The sequence below is a fragment of the Pavona decussata genome, unplaced genomic scaffold, assembly GCF_977016875.1.
Source record: "Pavona decussata unplaced genomic scaffold, jaPavDecu1.1 SCAFFOLD_366, whole genome shotgun sequence".
NCBI lineage: Eukaryota > Metazoa > Cnidaria > Anthozoa > Scleractinia > Agariciidae > Pavona > Pavona decussata.
The window spans coordinates 2,562,619-2,586,347 of NW_028145742.1; the positions used below are offsets into that span (position 1 = coordinate 2,562,619).

At 39.9% G+C, this 23,729-nt stretch overlaps 2 protein-coding genes across 3 annotated transcripts in view; one reads left to right on the forward strand and one right to left on the reverse strand.

The window, feature by feature from the left end:
- Nucleotides 1-13,985, forward strand: LOC146452792 (telomerase protein component 1-like). 2 transcript variants are annotated; one of them, XR_014859702.1, is made up of 14 exons: nt 1-706; nt 1,706-1,890; nt 2,205-2,433; nt 5,711-5,806; nt 6,253-6,364; nt 6,939-7,147; nt 7,510-7,618; nt 8,864-8,982; nt 9,495-9,713; nt 10,452-10,664; nt 11,288-11,485; nt 11,818-12,039; nt 12,516-13,547; nt 13,644-13,985. XR_014859702.1 is itself a non-coding variant. In XM_085097660.1 (13 exons), the coding sequence occupies exons 1-13, from the start codon at nt 26-28 to the stop codon at nt 12,849-12,851; spliced, it is 2,928 nt and encodes a 975-aa protein (XP_084953786.1). In that variant the 5' UTR covers nt 1-25; the 3' UTR covers nt 12,852-13,985. The 2 variants fall into 2 exon arrangements, 1 of the variants encoding a protein (XP_084953786.1); XM_085097660.1 differs by having other exon boundaries at nt 12,516-13,985.
- LOC146452793 (uncharacterized) overlaps nt 13,673-23,729 on the reverse strand; it is a 27,465-nt gene continuing 17,408 nt past the window's right edge. The window contains exons 2-11 of the mRNA XM_085097658.1: nt 23,388-23,515; nt 22,078-22,156; nt 21,023-21,517; nt 20,295-20,327; nt 19,655-19,839; nt 16,927-18,679; nt 16,443-16,566; nt 15,692-15,972; nt 14,603-14,788; nt 13,673-14,086 (exon numbers count right to left, since the gene is read on the reverse strand). Coding sequence (XP_084953784.1) covers nt 14,021-14,086; nt 14,603-14,788; nt 15,692-15,972; nt 16,443-16,566; nt 16,927-18,679; nt 19,655-19,839; nt 20,295-20,327; nt 21,023-21,517; nt 22,078-22,122 — 3,168 coding nt within the window. The 5' untranslated portion in view covers nt 22,123-22,156; nt 23,388-23,515 and the 3' untranslated portion in view covers nt 13,673-14,020. The remainder of the gene's footprint in view (nt 14,087-14,602; nt 14,789-15,691; nt 15,973-16,442; nt 16,567-16,926; nt 18,680-19,654; nt 19,840-20,294; nt 20,328-21,022; nt 21,518-22,077; nt 22,157-23,387; nt 23,516-23,729) is intronic.

Sequence of the window (23,729 nt, forward strand, 5' to 3'; positions counted from 1 at the left end):
GTCGCACGAGCATATTTCTATTCCTATGGGAGCGGGTTGTGCGTTTTCAGTGGCAGGAAGTAACTCATATGATTTGCAAATGCAAAGAAAACAAACAAATGGCGGGAATCTAGAAAGCCGCGAGGAACAATCTACCGTGCAAGAGAAGGCATCGGAGCAGAATCAGCCATTGGTAGGGGATATACCAGAGGAAAGATCTAGAGAAAATCCTGACTCTACAAATTTGGGGATCGTTTCTCAGTCACACTGCGAAGTAAACTTTACCCAGGACTATGGACTTGATTCTAATGTGGAAAAGTCGCAGACAGTTGTGAGCGATGGAGAATCAAAGGAAAATGAAAATTCAACCCTTGTCATTCTTTCGGAAAAGCAAACGAACGAGTTCATCGTTCAAGAACGACTAGTTTCTGATGGAAATTTTACAGCCGGTCATGTCACACGATTTGTAGTAGAGAAACAAACTGCAGGTCACGTTAAGTCATCTGGAAATGATGAACTGCTGAATGTGCTGAGTCGAGCTTCCGATGAAGACATTCAAAGAGTTGTTGACAAATGTTGGCAAGATATTGAAGACTCTTGTAATAGTCAACACAACTGCAAATCTTCACCGTCCATTGACTCAAGTAAAGGATGGAGGGTCGTTCGTCTTTTTGTTTCATCCACTTTTGCAGATTATCATGCCGAGAGAGAAATTTTGGCGAAAAAGGTTTGTTACTTTATGACACAAAGTACCTATGAAAATGTTGAGCTTCATCCTTCTAGAATTTTGTTTAAAATTCCCTAAGTTAATCATTGTTTCTGGGTGCTATTCCAGGTACATCTGAGTTAATAAAAACTCTGTCTAGATCATTAAATTTACTGTGAATCATGAAATTTATGGTGAAATATCAATTAATCGCATTTCGTTTGCCAACATTGTTTCCATAGGAATTGAATAGCAAAAGAGGTAAATGAATTATTATGGTCTGTCAGGTCAAACTAGGCCATGTCAGTCAGTAGTAATGTCAGTCAGTCAGTAGTAATAAAGACCTTGTATGGGAATCCAGATACTGGTAATAATGATGATGATGATGATGATGATGATGAGACACCTGGAATTGATTTTAAGATTTTAATAATTACTTTTAAAGCCATACATGGCCAAGCACCTGATTACATTTGTAATCTCATTAATGTTAGGAATTTTTCCACGTATGGTCTTCGCTCAAATTCTGAACTTTTATTAGTACCACCATCCACGAAAACGAAGAAGACACTCGGTGACAGGGCTTTTACTGCTGCTGCACCATCACTGTGGAATAAACTGCGGAGCGCAATAAGGGACGAGGATAATCTCACACGTTTTAAGTCCAAATTGAAGACATTTTTATTTAGAGTTGCTTACAATACGATGTAAGGACTGTAAGAATTGTAAATAACTATTTTTAATTAATTATTTTTTATTTTTATTCTTTATTTTTTATTTTTTACATATACAATTTGTTAGGCGCATTTGATCATATACACATGCTAATTTGCGCCATACAAATATTTATTATTATTATTATTATTATTATTATTATTATTATTATTATTATTATTATTATTATACGGCTGCAACAAGACCACCTAATACCAAAGTATGGTATAAAATTAACATAATTATAATCGTAGTTATGAAGTGTGAATATCTGGGTTCTTATTTGTGTGCATATATGTTTTTAAGGTTGTCCCTGAGCTGCGTGAGTGGTGTGAAGGAAGGTCAATCCATCTAATTGAATGTGACCTCAGATGGGGTGTCCCTAAAGATTCCACAACAGAAGCAACCATCAGAACCTGTTTGGATGAAATTGATCGCTGTTTAGAAGAAACAGATGGGCAACCATTCTTTTTGAATATGCTTGGAGAAAGGTACATTGTAATGTATTCCTTGACACAATCACAGGTGGAAGAATTAAGTCCCTGACCCCATCTATCCAGATTCTTAACTGCATCTCCCATATCATGATAACTATGACATGTGTTTGATTGTTTTTCAGAGTGAAAATGCTGTAGCTCTTCATTTTCAATCATACATGAGGATAGCTGATTTGTAAATTCCTTACCTCACTTGTTAGCTCTCCTTCCCCCCCTCCCCCTCCTTCCCATCCCTCGCTTGTTCAAAGACCTTAAATTGAAATAACTCTACAAGGGAAACTGAAATATATTTGATTTTTGTCTGATAGGTATGGGTGGATTCCAAGTTCATCTGAAATATCACAGGAGATTCAGGAAGAGTACAAATGGATCTTTCCCACCTCAATAACACATATGGAGATAATCCATGCAGCATACAGAACACGCAGTCAGAATGCGGCATTCCTCTTTAGAAATGATGAATTTGTAAAGTATCTGCCTCCAGAGATGATGGGGGCTTTCGTTGATGCTCATCCACTTAACAAAGCACATTTAAAGGTGTTTATGTTTTACAGAATATTTATTATGTAAAGTATATGAAATAATTCATATATGAACTGCGGATATAGATGAAAGTGAGAAGTGATCATCGCAGTGAATTTTCAATTTATGCAATTGGAAATTGGAAGCCTGAAAAAAATTCAGGCTTCAACGGGATTCGAACCCGTGACCTCCGCGTTACCGGTGCGATGCTCTACCAACTGAGCTATGAAGCCACACATTGGGAGCAAGGTCAATTGTAGGTTCCCATTTTCCCGTGAGAGGAGTGAAACGATGTAAAGTATATGAAATAATTCATATATGAACTGCGGATATAGATGAAAGTGAGAAGTGATCATCGCAGTGAATTTCATATATGAATTATTTCATATACTTTACATCGTTTCACTCCTCTCACGGGAAAATGGGAACCTACAATTGACCTTGCTCCCAATGTGTGGCTTCATAGCTCAGTTGGTAGAGCATCGCACCGGTAACGCGGAGGTCACGGGTTCGAATCCCGTTGAAGCCTGAATTTTTTTCAGGCTTCCAATTTCCAATTGCATAAATTGGAAAATTCACTGCGATGATCACTTCTCACTTTCATCTATATCCGCAGTTCATATATGAATTATTTCATATACTTTACATCGTTTCACTCCTCTCACGGGAAAATGGGAACCTACAATTGACCTTGCTCCCAATGTGTGGCTTCATAGCTCAGTTGGTAGAGCATCGCACCGGTAACGCGGAGGTCACGGGTTCGAATCCCGTTGAAGCCTGAATTTTTTTCAGGCTTCCAATTTCCAATTGCATAAATTGGAAAATTCACTGCGATGATCACTTCTCACTTTCATCTATATCCGCAGTTCATATATGAATTATTTCATATACTTTACATCGTTTCACTCCTCTCACGGGAAAATGGGAACCTACAATTGACCTTGCTCCCAATGTGTGGCTTCATAGCTCAGTTGGTAGAGCATCGCACCGGTAACGCGGAGGTCACGGGTTCGAATCCCGTTGAAGCCTGAATTTTTTTCAGGCTTCCAATTTCCAATTGCATAAATTGGAAAATTCACTGCGATGATCACTTCTCACTTTCATCTATATCCGCAGTTCATATATGAATTATTTCATATACTTTACATCGTTTCACTCCTCTCACGGGAAAATGGGAACCTACAATTGACCTTGCTCCCAATGTGTGGCTTCATAGCTCAGTTGGTAGAGCATCGCACCGGTAACGCGGAGGTCACGGGTTCGAATCCCGTTGAAGCCTGAATTTTTTTCAGGCTTCCAATTTCCAATTGCATAAATTGGAAAATTCACTGCGATGATCACTTCTCACTTTCATCTATATCCGCAGTTCATATATGAATTATTTCATATACTTTACATCGTTTCACTCCTCTCACGGGAAAATGGGAACCTACAATTGACCTTGCTCCCAATGTGTGGCTTCATAGCTCAGTTGGTAGAGCATCGCACCGGTAACGCGGAGGTCACGGGTTCGAATCCCGTTGAAGCCTGAATTTTTTTCAGGCTTCCAATTTCCAATTGCATAAATTGAAAATTCACTGCGATGATCACTTCTCACTTTCAGAATATTTATTGTTTTCTTGCTTTTTTTTGTTACAGGTCATATGCATCGCTGGTACCACAAATGGTCTTCATGCCCAATTTCACAATATTTGCATCTTTACCTGCAGTGGAACAATTTAGTGTAGAGATTTAATGAAGTATTGCTTTCTGGAAAATTATGTGTATTTAAGCAGAACTTAAAACACTGTGTGATATTATACCACACCTATGCAACACCCTTTTTAACTCGTGAATGCGCGTAGCGCAATGAACGAGTTATAGCGATAGTTGACTGTGTACTTGGTTGGTTAGTTGGTCGGTCGGTCGGTCGGTCGGTCGGTTTTGTCGTTAACTTTCGGGCGTGCGCAGTGAATGAGTTTTAAATTCAATTAGTGGAAAAAAAACACGCGAACATTTGTTGTTCACGGCGCATCAGGAAATTCTTATTCAATATGTAGAGAATAATTTGACGATCATTTAGTGCAAGAATGGAGATTTTTCGTTCAATCTGAGCAAAGTTACAAGTTTTTTCAGTTTTTCAGAAAGTCCGGGGTCGTAAACTCAATTAGTGAAAAAAAAAAACGTGGAAATTTTTTTCACGACGCGTCAGAATTCTCTCATTCATTCTGTAGAGAATAATTTGACAATCATTTTAGTGTAAGAATGGAGATTTTTCGTTGAATCTGAGCAAAGTTATAGGTTTTTTTCGTTTTTTCTACGGAGTGCGGTTTCTTTTAAGAATTAAAAATAATTTCATATAGAAATAATTTAATTAAAAAATAATTTAATTTGTCAGTTTTCACGCGAAAGCGGAACGTGCCATGTCACGCATCATTGACGTCGTAAACAAAATTATGCAAATTTCTGGTGAAATGAACACTTTAAGATCTTGTCAGCTTTCATGGAGGTTTCAAAGGGAAAAATATTTCATTTTCGAAATTTACAACTGGTAATTTATGGGGAAGCAAAAGGCCGCGGTCGATAAATAATTCTTATTTAGCAAGAGCTTGTCATAGTTCATTATTTTTACTTGAGGATTACGTGGACTGAACTCCAAAGGAAAAATTTCGCGCATTTATGTCGGGCATGAAATGTAATGCGATACTTTGTTGAACAGATTTCCCTTTGTGAGATCGGCTTGCCCTACAGTAATTTTGTAATTTTAATTCCCAAAAAAACTTCACTTGCCCATCGGGCAAGTGATGGCTAGAATCCACTAGCCCGATCGCAAAATCCAGTAGCCCCGGACTATCGGGGACACGAATTTGCATGACGTAGCTGCACATGGCGTGCTTCTATGAACTTTGAATAAAAAAAACACGTGATTTTTTTTTAATCGGCGCATCAGGATACAAGAGTACAAGAATGGTTATTTTTCGTTACATAATCGGGCAAAGATATAGTTTCTTTTAGCTTTCAAGGAAGTTTCCGTAGCCGTCTAAATTTCAATTGCTATGTGTCATCTGCATTCACGAGTTGGCTCACAGGAGCCTTTGATTCACCTCTGGGTCAAATAAAGCAAACCACGCCCATAAAGAAGACCCTTTCCATTGCTTTTATAATTAAGGCAGGGTCAAGATGTGGTTACATCATTAATATTACCTGAACTTGCTTCGGTGTTCGCGATTTCTGACACATAGTATACTGCTCGTCTGGATCCTTGAGCTGGCATTAATAAATGAATTGATTAATTTGAAATTTTTTTTCATAGGGATTGAAGGATAAACTGAGACGAAGATTCCCAGGACAAGTTTTTGACTATTCCTGCCAATATGATGGGATTGATGAGTCATCTGGAAGGCCGAAGGTAAAATTACCTCCCCTCTCCACCACCCCTAAGAAAATTTTGTAGTCACCAGTGCAAACATTATTTTTTTTCCTTATTATTTCCAATCCCCCAAATATTCTATATCAAATATCCCTCTCTCCCTAACTTCCTAGTTTAGAACACCACTCCAACTTTAATCCTTTATTACCCTTAACAGTAATCAGCATCAAATTTCTCCTTGTAATATCAATGCTATTCAACACTTGGGGTCATGAGAATTAAGGATGTGATCACCCAAGGCAAATTTTCTTGATATTTTATTTAATAACATCTCCCCAGTACTTTTACAAGAAAAGTATGGGGACAAGATAGGAGAATTTGCTCTTTGATATAAGGGGATAAGAGGTTAAGATACCTATGACATTTACTTCCCCACACTGTAGAAATGTCACACCACCTTTATACTTGAATGTTGTTGGTTTCAGGTCAAACTCAAAGGGTTGGAGAATTTCAGTGAATCTGTTTTGGAATTTTTCAAATCAGCAATAAACAGATCAGTTCCTGAGGTAAAAGAACAACTCTCAGCAGCTGAGATGGGTGAGTTAACTTTGACGTAACACGTAAAATGAGGCCAGGTTAAAGTTTAGTGTGCTGCGGGCGTGGCTCAAAATTATACTCACCTAATAAGGGTTAGCAATTTGTTCTGGCAAGCAATTTGTCATATTTTTCTGCTAGCTAATAACACAGAAGATATATATTGGGATAACGCTTACTGTAGCCTCGCTGGTATCAAGCCATGGACGAGCAATGGACAGGTGTGTCACTTTAAAATAAAAATTGGAATAGCCTGCATAGCTGGTGATATTGCCCATGTGTGGATATAAAGTTTTAGCAACAGAGCTGCCATAATTAAGCCATGACAATGAGTGGTGTAAGTGGCAAGAAAATTAAACTGAAAATTGGCACTTCCTCATTCCTCTCACAGCTTTGTGGTTCATTCTTGCAACTCCACCAGACAAACTGCATCTTTGCACGACATCCCACCAGCTATTCAGGCTAAAAATGTAAGAGTTTTCCCGCAGCCCTCCTTTCTCTCCAGGCTTGCATTCTTGTTGCATATCCATCTAAGCATGTAATAGCTAACCGTCTATTTTTCACTTCTTGTATGCAGAACTCTTGATGCATAATCACTTCATTGAGCTGCGAGGTCAGCTTGTGCTGGGACGGAGTGCAGAGATATCAACTGTAATGGAATTTGTTCAGGATGGAACTCTTCCTGATGGGTGTAACACTGACTACATTCCTCCACTGATTGTTCTGGCCTCTTCAGGCTCTGGAAAATCTGCATTGATGGCTCATTGCACATTGGAGGTCAAAAAGGTTTGTAAGCATGATGAAATAAACAATTAAATGGGAAATGCAATAAAAATATACTCTCAAAGTTGATATGTTCTCAACTTCTTTTCTTTTTTTTTTTTTTTTTTTGCTGTTATGTCTTGCAAGTCACTCATTATTCTGTTTTTGTGTAAATATATTGCTTCTTATCTTAAACCCTCCTTCGTTATTCAATCCATCCAATGCTGCCATCTATCCCTCCTTACACCCTCCATTTGTTTTTTATTCCTTGTTCAGTTGTTCGTTTGTTTGCATGCTTGTTCAACCATTCATTCATTCATTCATTCATTTATTTCATCAATAAGACAACGAATACAATGATGACATTAATAATAATTCATTATCAGCTTGGATTCCCACTGTTCTATCATTTTGTTGGAGCTGGTCCTGGATCGACGGTTCCTCGTCAACTTGCAGAAAAAATTGTGCGTTGGCTGAGAGGTTTCACTGCAGCAGGTTTGTGTCTGTGATGCATAATCTCCTTAAGCTTCTCTCTTACCATTGCAGAAACTTTTCTCGCATCAAAAGTTTGTGTTTTGGGCTATTGTAGTTGTCGTGAAAATGTGCTGAAATACGTTAGGTCTTGCAACTGATCTATACATGGCAACCACATTTTTGCTAACTGTTCATGGACTGAAAGCCATGTTTTTGGGTACCATGCCGATCTGCTTTGTACACGTTTTGGATTCCTTGGTATTTTGGCTGGTGATGGATAGTCTAGACCTCAAACACAAGTACCACATCAGACTTAAATAAAGGCATTTTTGTAACCTGTAATTTCACACCTAAACCTTCTAAGATTTCTCCTGTTTCAAGGAAATGCGAAAAGCTCCACCCGATCTCTGATCAAAACACACACCCTCGCGGCAGCAAGTGGGTCCCCTCTATATATAGGAATATAGAGAAAAGGCGGAATAAATGTCTGTGTTCTGTGTCTCGCTAATCACCGGCTTCACTATTCATGAAGGAAAGAAAAGGGACTTCCTACACGCCCGTGAGAACTGAAGTAATTACAGTAAATAATTTTCTAAGGCCATTTCCTTAACCTTTGTAGAATAGCTACCCGCTCGCGACTGTAACGGAGGCACCAGGAATCTTCTTTTCAGCAAATCTTTATTTCTTGGCACAGCTCTCACCTACAACTGACTGACTAACGTTATTTGCGAACCTCACTATATACTATAATTGTAGACATGTTTGGGTTTGCTGACCAAGGGAGCTCTAGTTTCACACTCAACTGCTTAACTCAATGTGCGGAAACATACCTACATGCTTGACAATAACAAGTGGAGGACCACCAATATAAACTCCATAACAAAAGTACAAAGTTAGACAATAAACCCAAACAAGAATCACAAGGCCAATCAAATCCAAGGTCAGCTTAAAGTAAATCCTCAAGCATGCCTACTTAAAAATACCACACCTAAACTCAACAAACCCTTTTGAAGACAGAACTACTCAAAAACTAAGGAAATGCCTCTACAGGCTCACACTTGAATAAAACTTGAATGACCTTAAACAAAGAACAAACTCTAACCGAAAAATACCTTTAAACGTAAACCCCTTAATTGAAACTACTAAAAAGCGTTCTAATAAAAATTATTCCTTTTGACTTTCCAACACCTTATTTGACATGAGATTTTTTGTTTGTTTATTTGTTTCTTTTAATCTTTGCTTTGACCGCAACATTTCAACTAACAGATGCTGCGTCTGTTGAAGACATGAGCACGGATATGCTTAAACAAGAGATCCAAAAAGGCTTGGAAGAGATCGCAAAAAGAGAAGAGGTTTTCGTCATAATCATTGATGCAATCAATCAGGTAATAAAGTTGCACGTCAACTTCTTAGCGGAGCTTTTATGTAACAAGAAAGTTCGAGATTGGAAGAGGCGAAACCTCAACCATCTCAGAACAAAATATATCAATTGTGGAATGTTGCACGTAAAATCTTTCCCCAGACAGTTCAAAGTTATTTTGTCGATAAGCGCTGCTATTCCAGTAAGTGCCCCTATTGCATCAGTGGTCCCCTTCCCTTTGAGACAGCAACTGCATTTTGCGTTTCCCTTACAGTTCCTGGTATTGGATCCTTTTTCATAGTTTCTAGGCTTCCAGATGTCCGGTTCAAATTAGAACTGATAAGCGCCTTGTCTCCTAGCTATGTGTTCTCCTTTAAGCTATCAAAGTAAAGTTAGCACTAACACCCGCTCAATAGAATCATAACGGTATGCTTATGACAAGGAGTGCCTCTTCCCCTCCCCACCCCTTTCGGGGGAAGAGAAGGGGAGGGGTAGGAGGAGAGTCAAGAAGCACGCAATTTGTTTGTTTCTTTCAAGTTAGCGGATGCTGAAGCAACGAGCCACATGGATTGGTTTCCAAGTGTTTTCCCGCGCAATGTTCGCTGTGTTGTCAGCGCTGTGACTGATAGTCGCTCAGCTCTTCTGCTGTCTGACCCGCAATATCGCACACCGCCTCCAGTACCACTTCATGTTGGAGAACTTAACGAGTCCGCCCGGCAAGAGATTGTGCAACACACGTTGGGAAAATACAATAAGGTATTGTTCAAAGTAACTCATTCTCCCTTCTCAATTCTCTCTTATGAAGGAAAAAGAAAATTTACTCTTGCTCCAATAATAGTCGCTTACATTTGCCATGAGCCACCATCTTGGGAACAGGCCGAAATAGGGAGAGGTTTAAGATGTCAGTCTGTCTCCCAGAATATGAGAGAAAGCTTAGGTGAACACTGAGATGAGGAAGAGTAGAAGCTCGTGTTCTTCGCAGTTCGATCTTTCCCCGTCTTTTCACGAGATCTCCCCGTGGTCTGATGCAACCGTTCTCTATGCATCGTTATGTCGTGGAACACTCGGCCGAAGAAGGATGACGATGATGACGACAATGACAATAAAAATAACGATGACGACGATGATGATGATGATGATGATGATGATGATGATGAACGAGGACACGAGAAAACCCTTCGGGACAGAAGGAACGGTTACAGAAAAGTACCACTGATCTTAAACTGCTTTGTGCGGTTATGAGGCCCTGGGTTCCATTCTCAAAACTCGCTAAGATTTTTCGGGAGCGAGAAGTATCCTTTTCAGCGGATTAGTGGTAGTTTCTCGTCCAATGCGTTTCAATGTTTTAGCTTTCAAAATTATGGTGGGGACAGATGAGAATTTCTGGCAATGAAAATTATGCACGTAATTTAACAATTTCGGAAGGTTTGACAAACGCAGGCGTGGTGGTAAGTCGATGTTTTAGAGTAACAAGTTTATTTGTAATTTTTGAAGAAACTCGATGCTGAGCAGATGGAGTTGCTGGTTGGTTCATCAGGTGCGTCTAACCCGCTGTGGTTATCTCTGGCGTGTGAAGAACTGCGCGTGTTTGGAGTCTTTGAAACAATCACCCACCGCATCAAGAGTTTTCCAGCCACATTAAAGCAACTTCTGCAGCTTATTATAAACAGACTGGTTAATGAGGACGAACATAACAACGTTCAAAAGGTAGGTAGCTTTCTCGGCACCATTCTCTTGATTTATGTCAACATTCTCACGTTTTCAAGTGCAATGAATATCAAAAGCAGTCAAAAGAAACTTTTCCAGCTCCTTAAAGTTTGGTTTTATATTTCAAGCAATATCGGAAAACCAAAGGATGATGATGATGATGATGATGATGATGATGATGATGACGATAACAATAATAATAATTTAGGGTTTTTAATAGGATAACTCCTTTAAAGTCAAAGGCTACGTGAAAAGCGCTCTACGATTTTTTTTAAAGAAATATCATACAGATGTACAATACTGCGATTATGATAAATAATAATAATAATAATAATAACAATAATAATAATAACAATAATTATAATGATACTAATAACGACAACAATGATAATAGGATTAATGATACTGACAATGAGAATTGTGCTTTTAGCACAACAAATATAAATGTAGTCATGATTAATCGTCCATTTAACAACAAGGTCAAATATCCCTGCATTTTCGGCAAGCCCTTCTTTGTCTTCCTTTCTTTTTAGTGAGTCGCATAGGTACAAGGCATTTTGTAAATATCTGCGTCTTGTCTTGCGACGATGACAATTAAAATCAGTTTTGTTTTCTTTTTGAAGGTGCTAGGCTTGTTGGCTTGCAGCAAAGGTGGATTGAGTGAAACTGAACTCCAGTTCCTTCTGAGCAATGATTTAACAGAAGCTGTACCGATGATGATGTGGGCTGCAGTAAGACGAACATTAAAACCATTTCTTAGAAACATTGGTGGTAAAGGAGAGGAGGAAAGACTGGAATTTTTCCACGCATCCATACAAGAGGTAAGACATCGTATCTTGAAGCTAAAGGACTTCTTTTCTCTTCCTTTTACAGATGAATTCTCAAAGGTAAGGTCAGTTCGGTGAATTATCGGATTTGGTTAAGAACGTCCTAAATGCTTTTTTGGCATTTTGCGATGCAAATTTTGAGCCGAGAAAGGAGTTTTCTTCTCAAAATGGTTTAGTTTTCTTTTAGGTTTTTTTGGGAGGAGGGCAATGCCATAACTTATTTTTTTTTCCCACCCATCCGGGTACATTAATTTGCAATCACTTCTCCTTTATTCCTACAATTCTTCTAAGGCTAATTTCCAATTTCTCATTCGTTATCGTCTCAGGTTGTTCTGGAGACCATCCTTGTAGATGCTGAGGAGAAAAAGAAATTCCATTTGAAGCTGGCAGAATTCTTTCTAGATCACTGCAAAGAGAACGACCGAGTGATTTTCATGGCACCAGAGCAACTTAAGCTAGGTGGTGATAAGAAAAGGCTTCTGGAATTCTTGAGAAATGATGAGCGCTCTAAGAACCGACCAGGCTTCTGGAAAAACAACTACTACAGGGTAATTGAAACGTAAATTAAACTATTTGTCTTTTAAAATTAATTTTGTGATATTGCTTGTAAGGTGTTCGATTGGTTACAGACAGTTATACAAGCCCGATATTTTCCAACCAGTTTCCAGTTGTTCAAAGAGTGGATGACTCTATCCAGCGGATAAAATGTACTACAACCAATATGGATAAAGTTATCTGCTCTTTAAACAACTGGGGCCTGACCATCAAAAGCTACCGGGTTTTTGTCGAAGAGTTGATTTATCACAACTTCAATTTGCGAATTGATCACGAATTTCTTGTTTCGTCTATTAAATCCAATCACAGATTTAAAGAGTGGTAGCTTCATTGAATTTTAATTTCACATCAAAATAACAAAAAATACCCGAGAACTGCGCTCAAATGGCGGTTATTACTACTGCATAGTTAGATGTTCTTGTGGAGAGCCTCACTTTCAAAGATTTTTTCAATTTTTTTTTTTTTTCAGGACCTGCGTTGTAACAAAATACTTCAAAAAGGAACTCCTTTCGCTCACGACATTCATATCTGCCAATTCTGCAGTATGAAACGTGGAGTGTTTGGAGAGATGTCACTAATGAACAAAGATTCTTGTTTTGTTTGTGGACGGTTTACAACATGGAAAGATGACCAGCGTTCCGCCATGGTCTGCCATGCGCACAAACCGTCACCAGGACCACCGAACATGAAGATGTGTTTTCTGTGCAAGAGACCCGCCTTCCAGAATCCTATTAAGGCGTACTTGTGCCCATCTTGTGGAACTGGGGGAATCATTAAAAAATGCGCTATGCTTGTTGGAGAATGAGTTGCAAGACCGGAGAGGCGTCGCAAGCGGTTAGTCATCATGACTGGACAGGGCGAGCAAGGGACTCTCTCGTCGCACTCCGTACTCGAAAATGACAATTTAAATTTCTAAGGGTGGAATGAAAGACGTTACAGGAATGGCGATACTTATTGGAAAGTACACTGTGGATATAGGAAAGTAGAAAATTTAGGTAACTCGTTTCCGAAGTTTTTAAAGAGCCAAACTCTTACTGTTCAGTGGCGCCAAGCAGATTCATTTTACCGGCATAGCGCTGGAGTCACGTTCACGTTTTTCCAAAAATAATCCAATAAAGCTTATTTTTCGAATGACTCACGATTTCAAACTAAACCCCCACCCTCCCCCCCCCCCCCTTCAGTTTAGCCCTCCAGTAATTTGAGACCTGTAATAAGGCTGCATAGAGCCTTTACGGTATGTTAAGTGCGAATGAAAGATTACAGCGATGTAAGGCCATCCAAGTTATGAACGCAACTTAAAGTTCGTTGCACGAGAGCCTGGCAAGCAAGTTTGCATTTGACAAGTTTTACATTCTCTAGAAAAAAAGTTTTACATTCTCAGCTCTTAAGAAAAAATTCCTCTTGTGCAAAAGACGGTGTTTCGGCCACCAAGGAAAACTTGTCGAGGAAGTGGTTAGCAAATTTTTGCTTTTTAAAGATAAATCATAACGAAGAACTTGTTGTTCATCCTTCACACACGAACAAGTCAAAAGCGTAAAAACAAAATGTCAAGGAGACCTTGCGACAGTGTTGCGCTCACTAAGGAAAACTTGTCGAGGAAGCTTGTCAGTCATTTCCACAGGCAAATAACTTGTCAAGGATATGTTAATGATCATGAAAACATGGTGCTACCTCTACAAACAGCAATAAATATTGACATGGAAAACTACTTGGTGCGCAACCAGTCAAAGCGGCGGATAACTCATCTGACAGTATACACTTTACAAGGAGTTTTTACAATTTGTATTTACAACAGGCACATTTCCAAGTTGTTTTGAACCTCATTATGAAAGCGAGGCTGTGCAAAGCTCTCGATATGAAAATTAGTTTTGTTTGCATATGAAAAGCTTTGCACTTAGCCTCGCTTTACGGCAATAAACTGTATCTGTTGTTATCGTGCCGCTTTCGTATCTCTTATTGTGCGGTTGTAATTAGTCAACAAGGCGTTTTGCTTATCGCTGCTGGGTTGGCATTCCTGAATTCTTGTATCATTCCAACGGTCTAAACACAAGAGAAAAACAACGTTAATGGAGTTATTTTCACCAAATTTAAACAAGACCGTTGAAGAAAAGGAAAGAAATGCCTTAACTACCAACGCCGAGACCACCAGCTTTGTTTTGCAGAAGAAAAACTCTTACAAATAGCCTCCATGCTAAATAGCCCGCGTCTGGCAGCCGCAGATCATGTTGACCGGTGCCGTTTCGAAATAACAAGGGCATTTGATGAAATCATGAGTGTAAAAAAGGGTTCTCTCACTATCACCAACTTGCTTCTTGTTTGTTCGCTATTTGATCCCAACTCTTGGGATTTTTGTCGTAATTTAGTTCCCTAAGAAAAAAAGAACTTTTGCATGTTCAAAATTCTCCTTAAATTTTTTTAGCTCGTTCCCAACTATTGTGCATGGTACTAAACCAGGCTCTCATGGCCAAGGGGCGGGGGGGGGAGGGAGGGAGGGGGGTGAAGACGGTTTCTCGTGGTGTTTATCATTGAAGGAGTTCGAATAGTTAATCTGCTCACCCAGGAATAAAAGACCTCCGCTCCTGTGCTGACAAACGACACCTGTTCGCGTCGATAGCGTCCAATGAGACTGAACGCCTGAAGCGCCAACTCCGGGACTAAAGCAGTCACATCAAAAGCTCTGACTCGTCTGAACAGTCCATGTCTTCCAATGGTGACAAGGCGTTTCTGACAGTCACTCCATTTCTGCAGATTCAGAAAATTATCTGGTTGAAGTTGAATGACCTCACATTGTACTCGTCGCGCGTGCTTTTCCTGAAAAAATGGACTATATAGGTTTTAATTTTTAGCCCCACAACTAAGTTTGCCCCAGCAATCATGAAGGAGAATTAAATTTCGAACTTGAAGGAATCCGGCTCTTGAACTTAGTCTTTCCACGACTCAACAATTAACTATGACCTGTGTAGGTTGGGTTACGGAATTGTAGCTACAAGGGAACTACCATCGAGACAAAATTAGATCCAGCCATGAAAGTATTAAAGAGTCAAAAAATTGAAATACGACGATATTCAAGGAAATCATTAAAAGGTATGATCCAGTGAGATGACTAAGATCTGCGTCACAAAATCTGATTGTGTTAAAATATAATTTAGACAGCTGTGTCTTATCATTATCGTTATTATTATTATTATTATTATTAGTAGTAGTAGTAGTAGTAGTAGTAGTAGTAGTAGTAGTAGTAGTAGTAGTAGTAGTAGTAGTAGTAGTAGTAGTAGTAGTAGTAGTAGTAGTAGTAGTAGTAGTAGTAGTAGTAGTAGTAGTAGTAGTAGTAGTAGTAGTAGTAGTAGTAGTAGTGGTAGTGGTAGTGGTAGTAGTATCAAATAAGAATAGCATTGTAACTTTATGACATTTGTGTTTTTTTTTTTATTCTTTAAAAAAAATGTGCTTGAGAGTAGTCTCTCTTTCAATCAAAATTAATTGTAAATAAGTTTTAATAGTTCGTTTTTCTACTTTTAACTTGTAAATAGCAATTTGCTTGGAATATGTTTTTAGTTATTGACATTCATTGAATAAAAATCTGGTTTCTTTTTAGTTTTGGCCTTCAACAGTATAAAGAACGTAATATTTAAAATCAATCATCCTACTCACCACAATCAAGCTTTCGTCGTACCCTAACAAAAGCAATGTTGCCTTTATCACTTGATGGACAATTTTTGGAGGTTTGGAATAATTCCGTAGTTCTAACATTGTCTTTTGGTCCAACTTTAGGACAGCTTCCTTCAGAGCTTCGATTCTTTCAAGTGATCTTAGCAGTTGCTTCGCAGCCTCGACTTCCTCCGCTAGCAGTAAGGAGAAGTTCACGTTTTCCACGTAACAAATTGCAGCTCGTATAGCTTGTACATCTCTGCTATCCACAGCCGTTTGTAATTCTGCAACGGTATCATAGTCTTCAATTACTCTGACCTACGATGGTTGAAACATCTCAACTGGCCAATCTCAAAAATGAGAACTCGAAGTAAAAACATGTGACTGATGGGAAATCAAAAGCGCGGGAAAACGTGCAACTGGCGCCAAACACCAGAAAACATGCAACTGGTGCCAGGGGGAGGCGGGGGGATGCAACTGGTTCCAAGCGCGGGAAAAACATGCAACTGTTGCCAAGCGCAGGCAAATGGATGTAAGTAGAAATGGCCAGAAATGGCCCTTACGCTGCTTCAAAAGCGCGGGAAAAACATGCTACTGGTGCCAAGCGCGGGCAACCGTGCCACTGGTGCCAAGCGCGGGAAAAACATGCTACTGGTGCCAAGCGCGGGAAAAAATGCTACCGGTGCCAAGCGCGGGAAAACGTGCAAGTGGTGGCAAGCGCAGGCAATTGGATGTAAGTAAGAATGGCCCTTACGCTGCTTTGCCTTTTCAAATTGTTGTCTCATCATCTCTTTTCTGGCCTCTTCTTCCCTTCTGGCAGCTTCTTCCCTTTCACGTCGCAGTTCTCTTTGTTTCTTAAGTTCCTCGGTCTCCTCAACCTTGGAAAAGTAAACAATACTTCTATACAAAGATTTCTTATGTTTGATCAAAATTCAATTAATGTAATTTGGCAATATTGCATGTGCTCATCTTGCAAACAATCGTAAAGCTGGGAAATTTCACAGTCGATAATCAAGGGTAAACTGTTGTCTTAAAGATCAGCTGTGCCCCTCCACAAAAACCCATTTTTTCTACGTCTCCCTGTTAGCACGCGCATTCAATTCAGGTTTATGTTGTGAGGCATAATGTCTGAATCTACAATTTTTCCGCGACGTTTCCACGTTTCACGGATAGGGGAAGGGGCGGGAAGGTATTAACAGTGCGTACAATTATGCCAATCGTTAAAATCGGCCACATACCTGGTACTTAAGTAAAGGAGCAAACAAATTGGAGCCCTTCTCTATCTTTGCTCTCAGTTCTAGTTCATGATCACCCTCTCCTGTCTTGACATCTGCCTGCCACATACCCTGACCATTCTTACTTAAGGAGGTCCTATCGTTCTGGCTGCCAAATGCAGAAACTTGATGGGCATTGGGAACATCAACTACAAAGCGAACGGTGGATTCTGCTGTGATAGTCCTTGTAACAGGCTCCACAAGCTTACAATTCCTTCTCCAGGCGCTGCATCTCTCTGGAAAAGCTACACAACCTTGTTTCGGTGCTGCAACCTTCATCACACATGTATAACCCAGGGTAAAGTCACCTTCTTTGCCTTCTTCCTTAGCATTCATATTAAAAACATATCTTCCTGATTCTGGAAAGTTGATTTTGAAAGTAATTTCTTTATTACTGTCATCATATTCAGGCCACACAAAACCCTCTTTCAAAACGTTCCCTTCTTCCGTTACGAGCTCCAATTTTGGAAGCGTTTCACAGAGCTTCGATGTTGTGAATTTGAGCTCCTCGTAACCATCCTTTGAACACTCAATGATCGGAGAACTGTGTGAAATAAGTTTAATTTCAACATCGTTGTTAGCAGCAACACCAATGCGACCATTTGGAACAACAGCGAATCCCTGGTTGTCTGATGCAGTGTTTTCACTGCTAACGACATAACTACACAACGCTTTTTCAGGTCCTTCGTTTTTGTTGAAAAGATTTAAAGCGTAGTCTCCGTCTTCGGGTAACTGAATGTTGAACACTACCTCATCGTTCTCGATGTAGTGGATGACATTACCTTGCAGATCCTCCTTTGTTTTGTTGTCACTGTGCAGGGTATGGCGTACCTCTACTGGTTTCGTTGTTTGGAAGCGAAGTTCGACAGCACCCTCCGCAGCCTGAATCACTGCATCCGGATGAGTAATTGGCACAAGCCCTGCATTAGCCAAGTCTTTCCCGGGCCCCCACTCTTGACGAATGTTTTCAGGAAGAGCTTTCGCGTCTTGCGCTGGCTGCTCACAGTGGATTATGAATGCACACAACATGCCGAAGGAAGTTCCTCCATCTTCGATGTCTGCACTTCTTCCAAACAGCTCATGTTTGAATTTCCCAGCAACTGGAAATCGAATCTTGCAAATTAAACTGTTGTCTTTTTGTTCCATGATGCAATATCTTTCAAGTTTTACGTTTCCGATTTTCTGTTGGTCTGACATCCAAAGTTGATACCTAAACTCCCTTGTGGCGTTTAGGGGTGTCCCTAGTTTGATTTCAACTTCACCTTGAGGTGCATACAGTACACATTTGTTAACTTCGAGAAGCCTTATATCAAGCTCAAAAAACGACGGTTTTAAATATGCCATGTCGACAAATTCTCTGAAAGTCACGGGCCTTGCCAAAAACTGCCACGCTTCGTCATTTCGTGGGAAGTGAGTATAAATAAATTCTTCTGGGTTTGTTAGAAAATAATATTCATCTAATTTGTAAACCACCCTCTCTTCCTCTGCCTGACTTGCATCCCCTGAACATCCAACATCATGAGCGACAAGAGACCACCCAGCATTTCCCAGTCCGGTAATTGATGAGCAACACCAATGGGGATCAACTAATCGCCATTCCTGATTGATCACCACTGCCACCCAGGAGTTTAGGTTGTTTAAGGATGGCTCTTCTCCAACTTCAAGTCTAGCATGTTTTGTATAACCAACTATCTTTTCCGCTTGCATTCCAGCACATCTGAAAACAGGAATGAAGGGAAAAATGTTGTAGAAGTATTTTCAAAATTGTGGTCACGTTAATTCGTGCTCTGAATGTAGCTCGACTTTCCGTCGATTAGCCCTGAGATATGAGGAAGAAGCATGCGCTTTGCTGGTCACTGTGGATTCCCACGCATGTAAAGCGATCATTTGCCGACTCGCAACTACAAGAACGGCAACACTAGTCTGACAGGATCTACCGGTTTGCATCCATACAGGATAAATCCTAATTCTAATTCTAATTTTCTAATCTACAAAAGGCATAGCCCATCACCGCAGATGTACAAATGCCGAGTCAAGTGTTAAACTATAATACAAGGTGCAAACGTTAAAAAGTTTCCAGGGTCAGCATCATTCAGACATGGTACATGACGGCCTTTTTAGAGGCCTCCACTAATGTCTCTTCAATGATATAGTTTCATAGTGAGTTTTAGTCTCTAATTTTCTGCGCAAGAAAACTGTGATTATACTTGTTTGTTTTTACACCAACTTCGATAAATCTTTTTTATGATGGAATTGTCTGGTACCCTGTCGCTTCTTTTGTGTTATGTAGGATGGAATTTGTACTGCTGACTGGCCCGGCGGAAACCACTTAAAAACATCATTGTAAGTCGTGCCACCTTCGTTCTTTTCTCGATTGGTGGCCATTTCAAATTATTCAAGTAAACGAACACTGAAAAACTGCGCGTATTTAATCAAATAACTGAAAATACATTTTAGCAAATTAGCCTTCACTTAATAATTGGCTTGCTGTACTTTTAGCTTGAAAATGGCATCGTGTTGCAGTTTTTGCTCATTTCAAAGAAGAAATGAAGCTGCTAATTAAAGTTGTGGTATTTACACCTGCGCGTCTTTAATTGCACAAGTTGATGCTCGATACACAAAAGATTTAGTTTGGATTACTGAATTGTTTACAATTTTACCCTGAAGGAGTAGAAAAATTAGAGCGACTCACCGGCACATTTCTAGGAAGAGATCAGTGTCGCTGTTTGTCTGAAGCTTTGCTAGAGTGCTGTTTTGATCCGTGCATCTTAATTTCTTCAGTTGATCAGGTCGCTGGGCAGCCAGCCATCGCATTATAACTCTAACTTTAGCCATCTCGTCATTGTTCCAAGTTTCGGTTAGGTAGTCCGTGAATTCCTATTAGTAATGGCAAGTTAGGTTATGAGAAAAAAATGTAAAGAAAGGAGTTAAATCTACTGAGGGAAAATTATGAAATAAACTATATTTTAGTTCTTGGATACTGTGAGTATAACTTAAGCAGTTCTTGATAAAGGTTTTTTTGGGGTGAGAGGAGGGGTGGGGAGCCATTCTAGAATGAGAATACTTTGAATGGCGTTTCAAATTACCTATTTTTATTCTACAATCATTAGAATGTCATTCCAGTCATTGTGCTTCATGGGGCAGAATGAACAAGTTTTCATTCATCTTTCAGAATGGTCGGTTTTTTTTTTTTTTGGTTTTTGTTTTTTTTTTTGTTTTTTTGTTTTCCAGTGATTCTGATCATTCCCATTCGATCCATTGTCATCCCAGAAGATACCAAACAACTCGCCCTAAGGAGAAGTGTTACTAAGGAATGGATTCAGTTATGTTACCTGCAGAGGGACGTCGTATTTCACTGGCTGAACCTAAAAGATTAAAGCAAGAACTACTTTAAAGTAAAGGTAGAATGTGACTCGAACAGAAATATGACATAAACTAAGTCATTTCCAAGTACTATGGTCATACTTAACCTCCTTGACGACGCTCTTTGGGGAGGAATGCGCGACAAGCCCAAAGAGCATCTGTGTAAGAGGCTAGGCCAGCTTCAACTTATTAGCGTCTGTGTAAGAGGCTAGGTCATACTCTATTTACACATCTAAATACACGACCCCACAAGCTTCTAGCTTTAACTTATTATCGTCTGCAAATAAAGGTTGATTGATAATGATATACACGAATGTCAGCTTGGCTGTGGGTTGGTAAAAGCCCAAATACAAAAAAAGTTCACTCTTTTTACACAGCTGCCTCCGAATTCTGAAAGGACATTCATGTAGAAGACAAAAACCAAATGAATTTAGCACATAATGGGAAATCACACTACACACATCATTGTTTAGGTTCATAATGGGCCCTTTGCAGCTAACGGTCACATGGTACAGAATCCGCCATGCAGGAAAGCATAATCCGCAGTGGGGCATCCAAAACAAAGTGACTTCATCTAGTCAAACTTGAATTTTCTTTGTTTTGAATGTCCCAGTGCGTAGCTTGCCCTCCAGCATGGTGGATTTTGTACTACTTGACCGTTAGCTGCAAAGGGCCCATTCCCCTGAGTATATTTTACCTCAACTGCAAACTTGTCCACAGCCTGAAATTTTTCAAGATCAAACACGGATGACTTGGGTGTGACACAAGGGTACGGCAGAAGTTTTCCTATGGTATCACGAGGCAATGGACGTTGCAAAGCAGCGTATTTCTCGTTTGCGTCTCTCAATAACTGAGGAGTTGGGAATTCTGTAAAAGGCTGGAAAGTTTCCCTTTCCCCTCTTTCCTCCCGGGTAGCGTCCTCTGCAGGCTGTCCTCTTTCCTCCCGGGTAGCCTTCTCTTCAGGCTGTCCTCTTTCCTCCCGGGTAGCCTCCTCTTCAGGCTGTCCTCTTTCCTCCCGGGTAGCGTCCTCTTCAGACTGTCCTCTTTCCTCCCGGGTAGCGTCCTTTTCAGGCTGTCCTCTTTCCTCCCGGGTAGCCTCCTCTTCAGGCTGTCCTCTTTCCTCCTGGGTAGCGTCCTCTTCAGGCTGTCCTCTTTCCTCCCGGGTAGCGTCCTCTGCAGGCTGTTGTACATGCTACAAAAGAGTGACAAAAGATAGCTTCACACGATTGGAGTCACTCATTGGCAAGGGGAAGAAGGAGGCAGCGTGTTCGAGTGATTATGGCATTGGACTTGTAATCTGGAGGTCCCGGTTTCAAGTCCTGCTCTGGCTACTAGCTGGAGTTGTTTCTCTGTAGCCTCGGTCCCGTTTGTAAATAGTCAGCTAGTCCTCCTTTAGCCTCGCTTCCAAACAAAGGCCAGGTCGCTAAGAACACAACTCTAAAATTGGCTATTTGATTGTAATTTTGCTCGTGTGGCCTTTACGTGGTTCATGTTAGAAACCACTTATCATTTCGTATTATTGACATCACTGAATAAGAAAAATTAATAAATGTCTGTTTTTCATCCTCGGTAATTGATTGTCACACGAAGTGCTATAGGGACGAACCTCCTTATGAAAGCGAGGCTAAGTTCAAAGTTTTTATTACGAAAATTAGTTTTCATTGTATGAAAAGCTTTGCACTTAGCCTCACTTTAATAATGAGGTTCACAGCAACTCGGACATGGCCTATTGCACGTTTATTTAGCACTTACCGGTGGCACCACGTGACGTGGTTGCGCTGAAGAGCCGCATCCCATGGTACTTCACGCGTCTTTCAGGATTAACAAATGCCTGAAAATAAGTGATTTTGATTCAACAAAGAAATTCTTCAAAACTGTCCTGCTTTAACTAGTTTAAGCCGATAATAAAGCCTGGAGTCCCGGTCAGCACGGACATGACCAGCAAGGGTTAAACTTCAAGTAGGAGTTATCAACTTACAGTTTAATACGGAAGAATTAAAGTGAATAAGTCACGCTTTCTATAGTGATTATTATGCCACAGTGATCGCCATTGTTGAGCTGAAATATTTAAGACATTAAAAATTCCCAGTCAGACTTTTTTCAGCAACCCGACTTACAAAGTCACGAGTGTATCATGCATATGTTCTTGAGACTCGTCCATTTTTGTTCAGCATTACAGATCACGCTTTAAACCTTATTTATTGAAGTCTGAGAGTTTATCACATTCAACGAATTCTATTTTATTTTTGTCCAACTCTAACCATCCTTGCTCCTATTTCGTCTCCTACCATTTATTTTGTTTTCTCTGCAGTTTTTAACGATTATTTAGATGTTTTCGCCCGCGTGCCATCACCAGCCAGACCAATAGCATACCCTAACGCGCTCGCTGATAACTGAAACATCGAAGGGAGAATTAAGTTGATCTTTTTGTCGCTAAAACAGTCAAAAGAAGTCAGCTGCTAAACACTGCTGTAAGCTAAAACAAAGGTTGCTTGTAACCAGGCGGCGGCAGTTAACACAGTTTTAGTTTCAAGCTTTCAAGCAACCAAATGGTGCGTGCACTTACCGATGTAACACAACAGTTTCTATGGTAACTATCAACTTTTCTATCGTATGCACTGTTTCACAGATTATTAATTTTAATATTTTTGCGGCTCCCCGATGTTTAAAGTTCAAGTTTGCATTTCAAAATGTCGCTTTTTCGCACAGTGTTCAGTCTAATGCATTTGTGTAGAGCACTAAAAAATTGTAAGCAGAGCTTGTTTTAACAACACCATCCGATTCGATTGGCGTCTAAGTTTAGCATCTGTGCAAAAAATCCCAGCCGTGCTACTTATATTACCTGAAATTTCTCTAAAAATCTTCCTCTCTGGATATTTGCATTCTTACCATATACACGATGTTGACATTCTGTGAAACTTTTTTGCTGTAATACCCGGCGAAAATCCTCAAAGCATCATCATGGCTGACTGCGATTGTACTGATTTACAATCGCTGGGAGCGTTAAATTCTTTTCAGACACTTCCGCATTAAATCATGTATATATGCTATGCTATACTCACCCCTTCTACTTGGAAAGTTTAGACTGACATCCCCTTTCGTGAAATGTCACAGCTAGGAAAGAAAATGAACAGACAAATCTGAAGAAAAATTGGCGTATATAGATGATAAGCCAGTTATGGTGAATATTCTATTAACTCACTTGTTTGGGTTTTGAAGTACGTCTACAATGGAATCATTTTTTCAAACGAGTAGCATAAATCAAATCATAATAAAAAGCCTGCTGGTAAAATTCGTTGAAAGTTGCGCGTCAGTAGAAATGTCCAAAGGTAAGGTTATCACTGAATGAGACTCTGTTTCGTATGCTCGTTATGCGTGATACAGGATATACTAATACAGTGTAA

Coding starts and splice junctions, on each gene's coding strand:
- LOC146452792 (XM_085097660.1), top strand. CDS start 26: ATGGGAGCGGGTTGTGCGTTTTCAGTGGCAGGAAGTAACTCATATGAT. Junction 5,807..6,252: donor AGTCATCTGGAAGGCCGAAG/GTAAAATTACCT, acceptor TGTTGGTTTCAG/GTCAAACTCAAAGGGTTGGA. Junction 7,619..8,863: donor GAGAGGTTTCACTGCAGCAG/GTTTGTGTCTGT, acceptor TTCAACTAACAG/ATGCTGCGTCTGTTGAAGAC.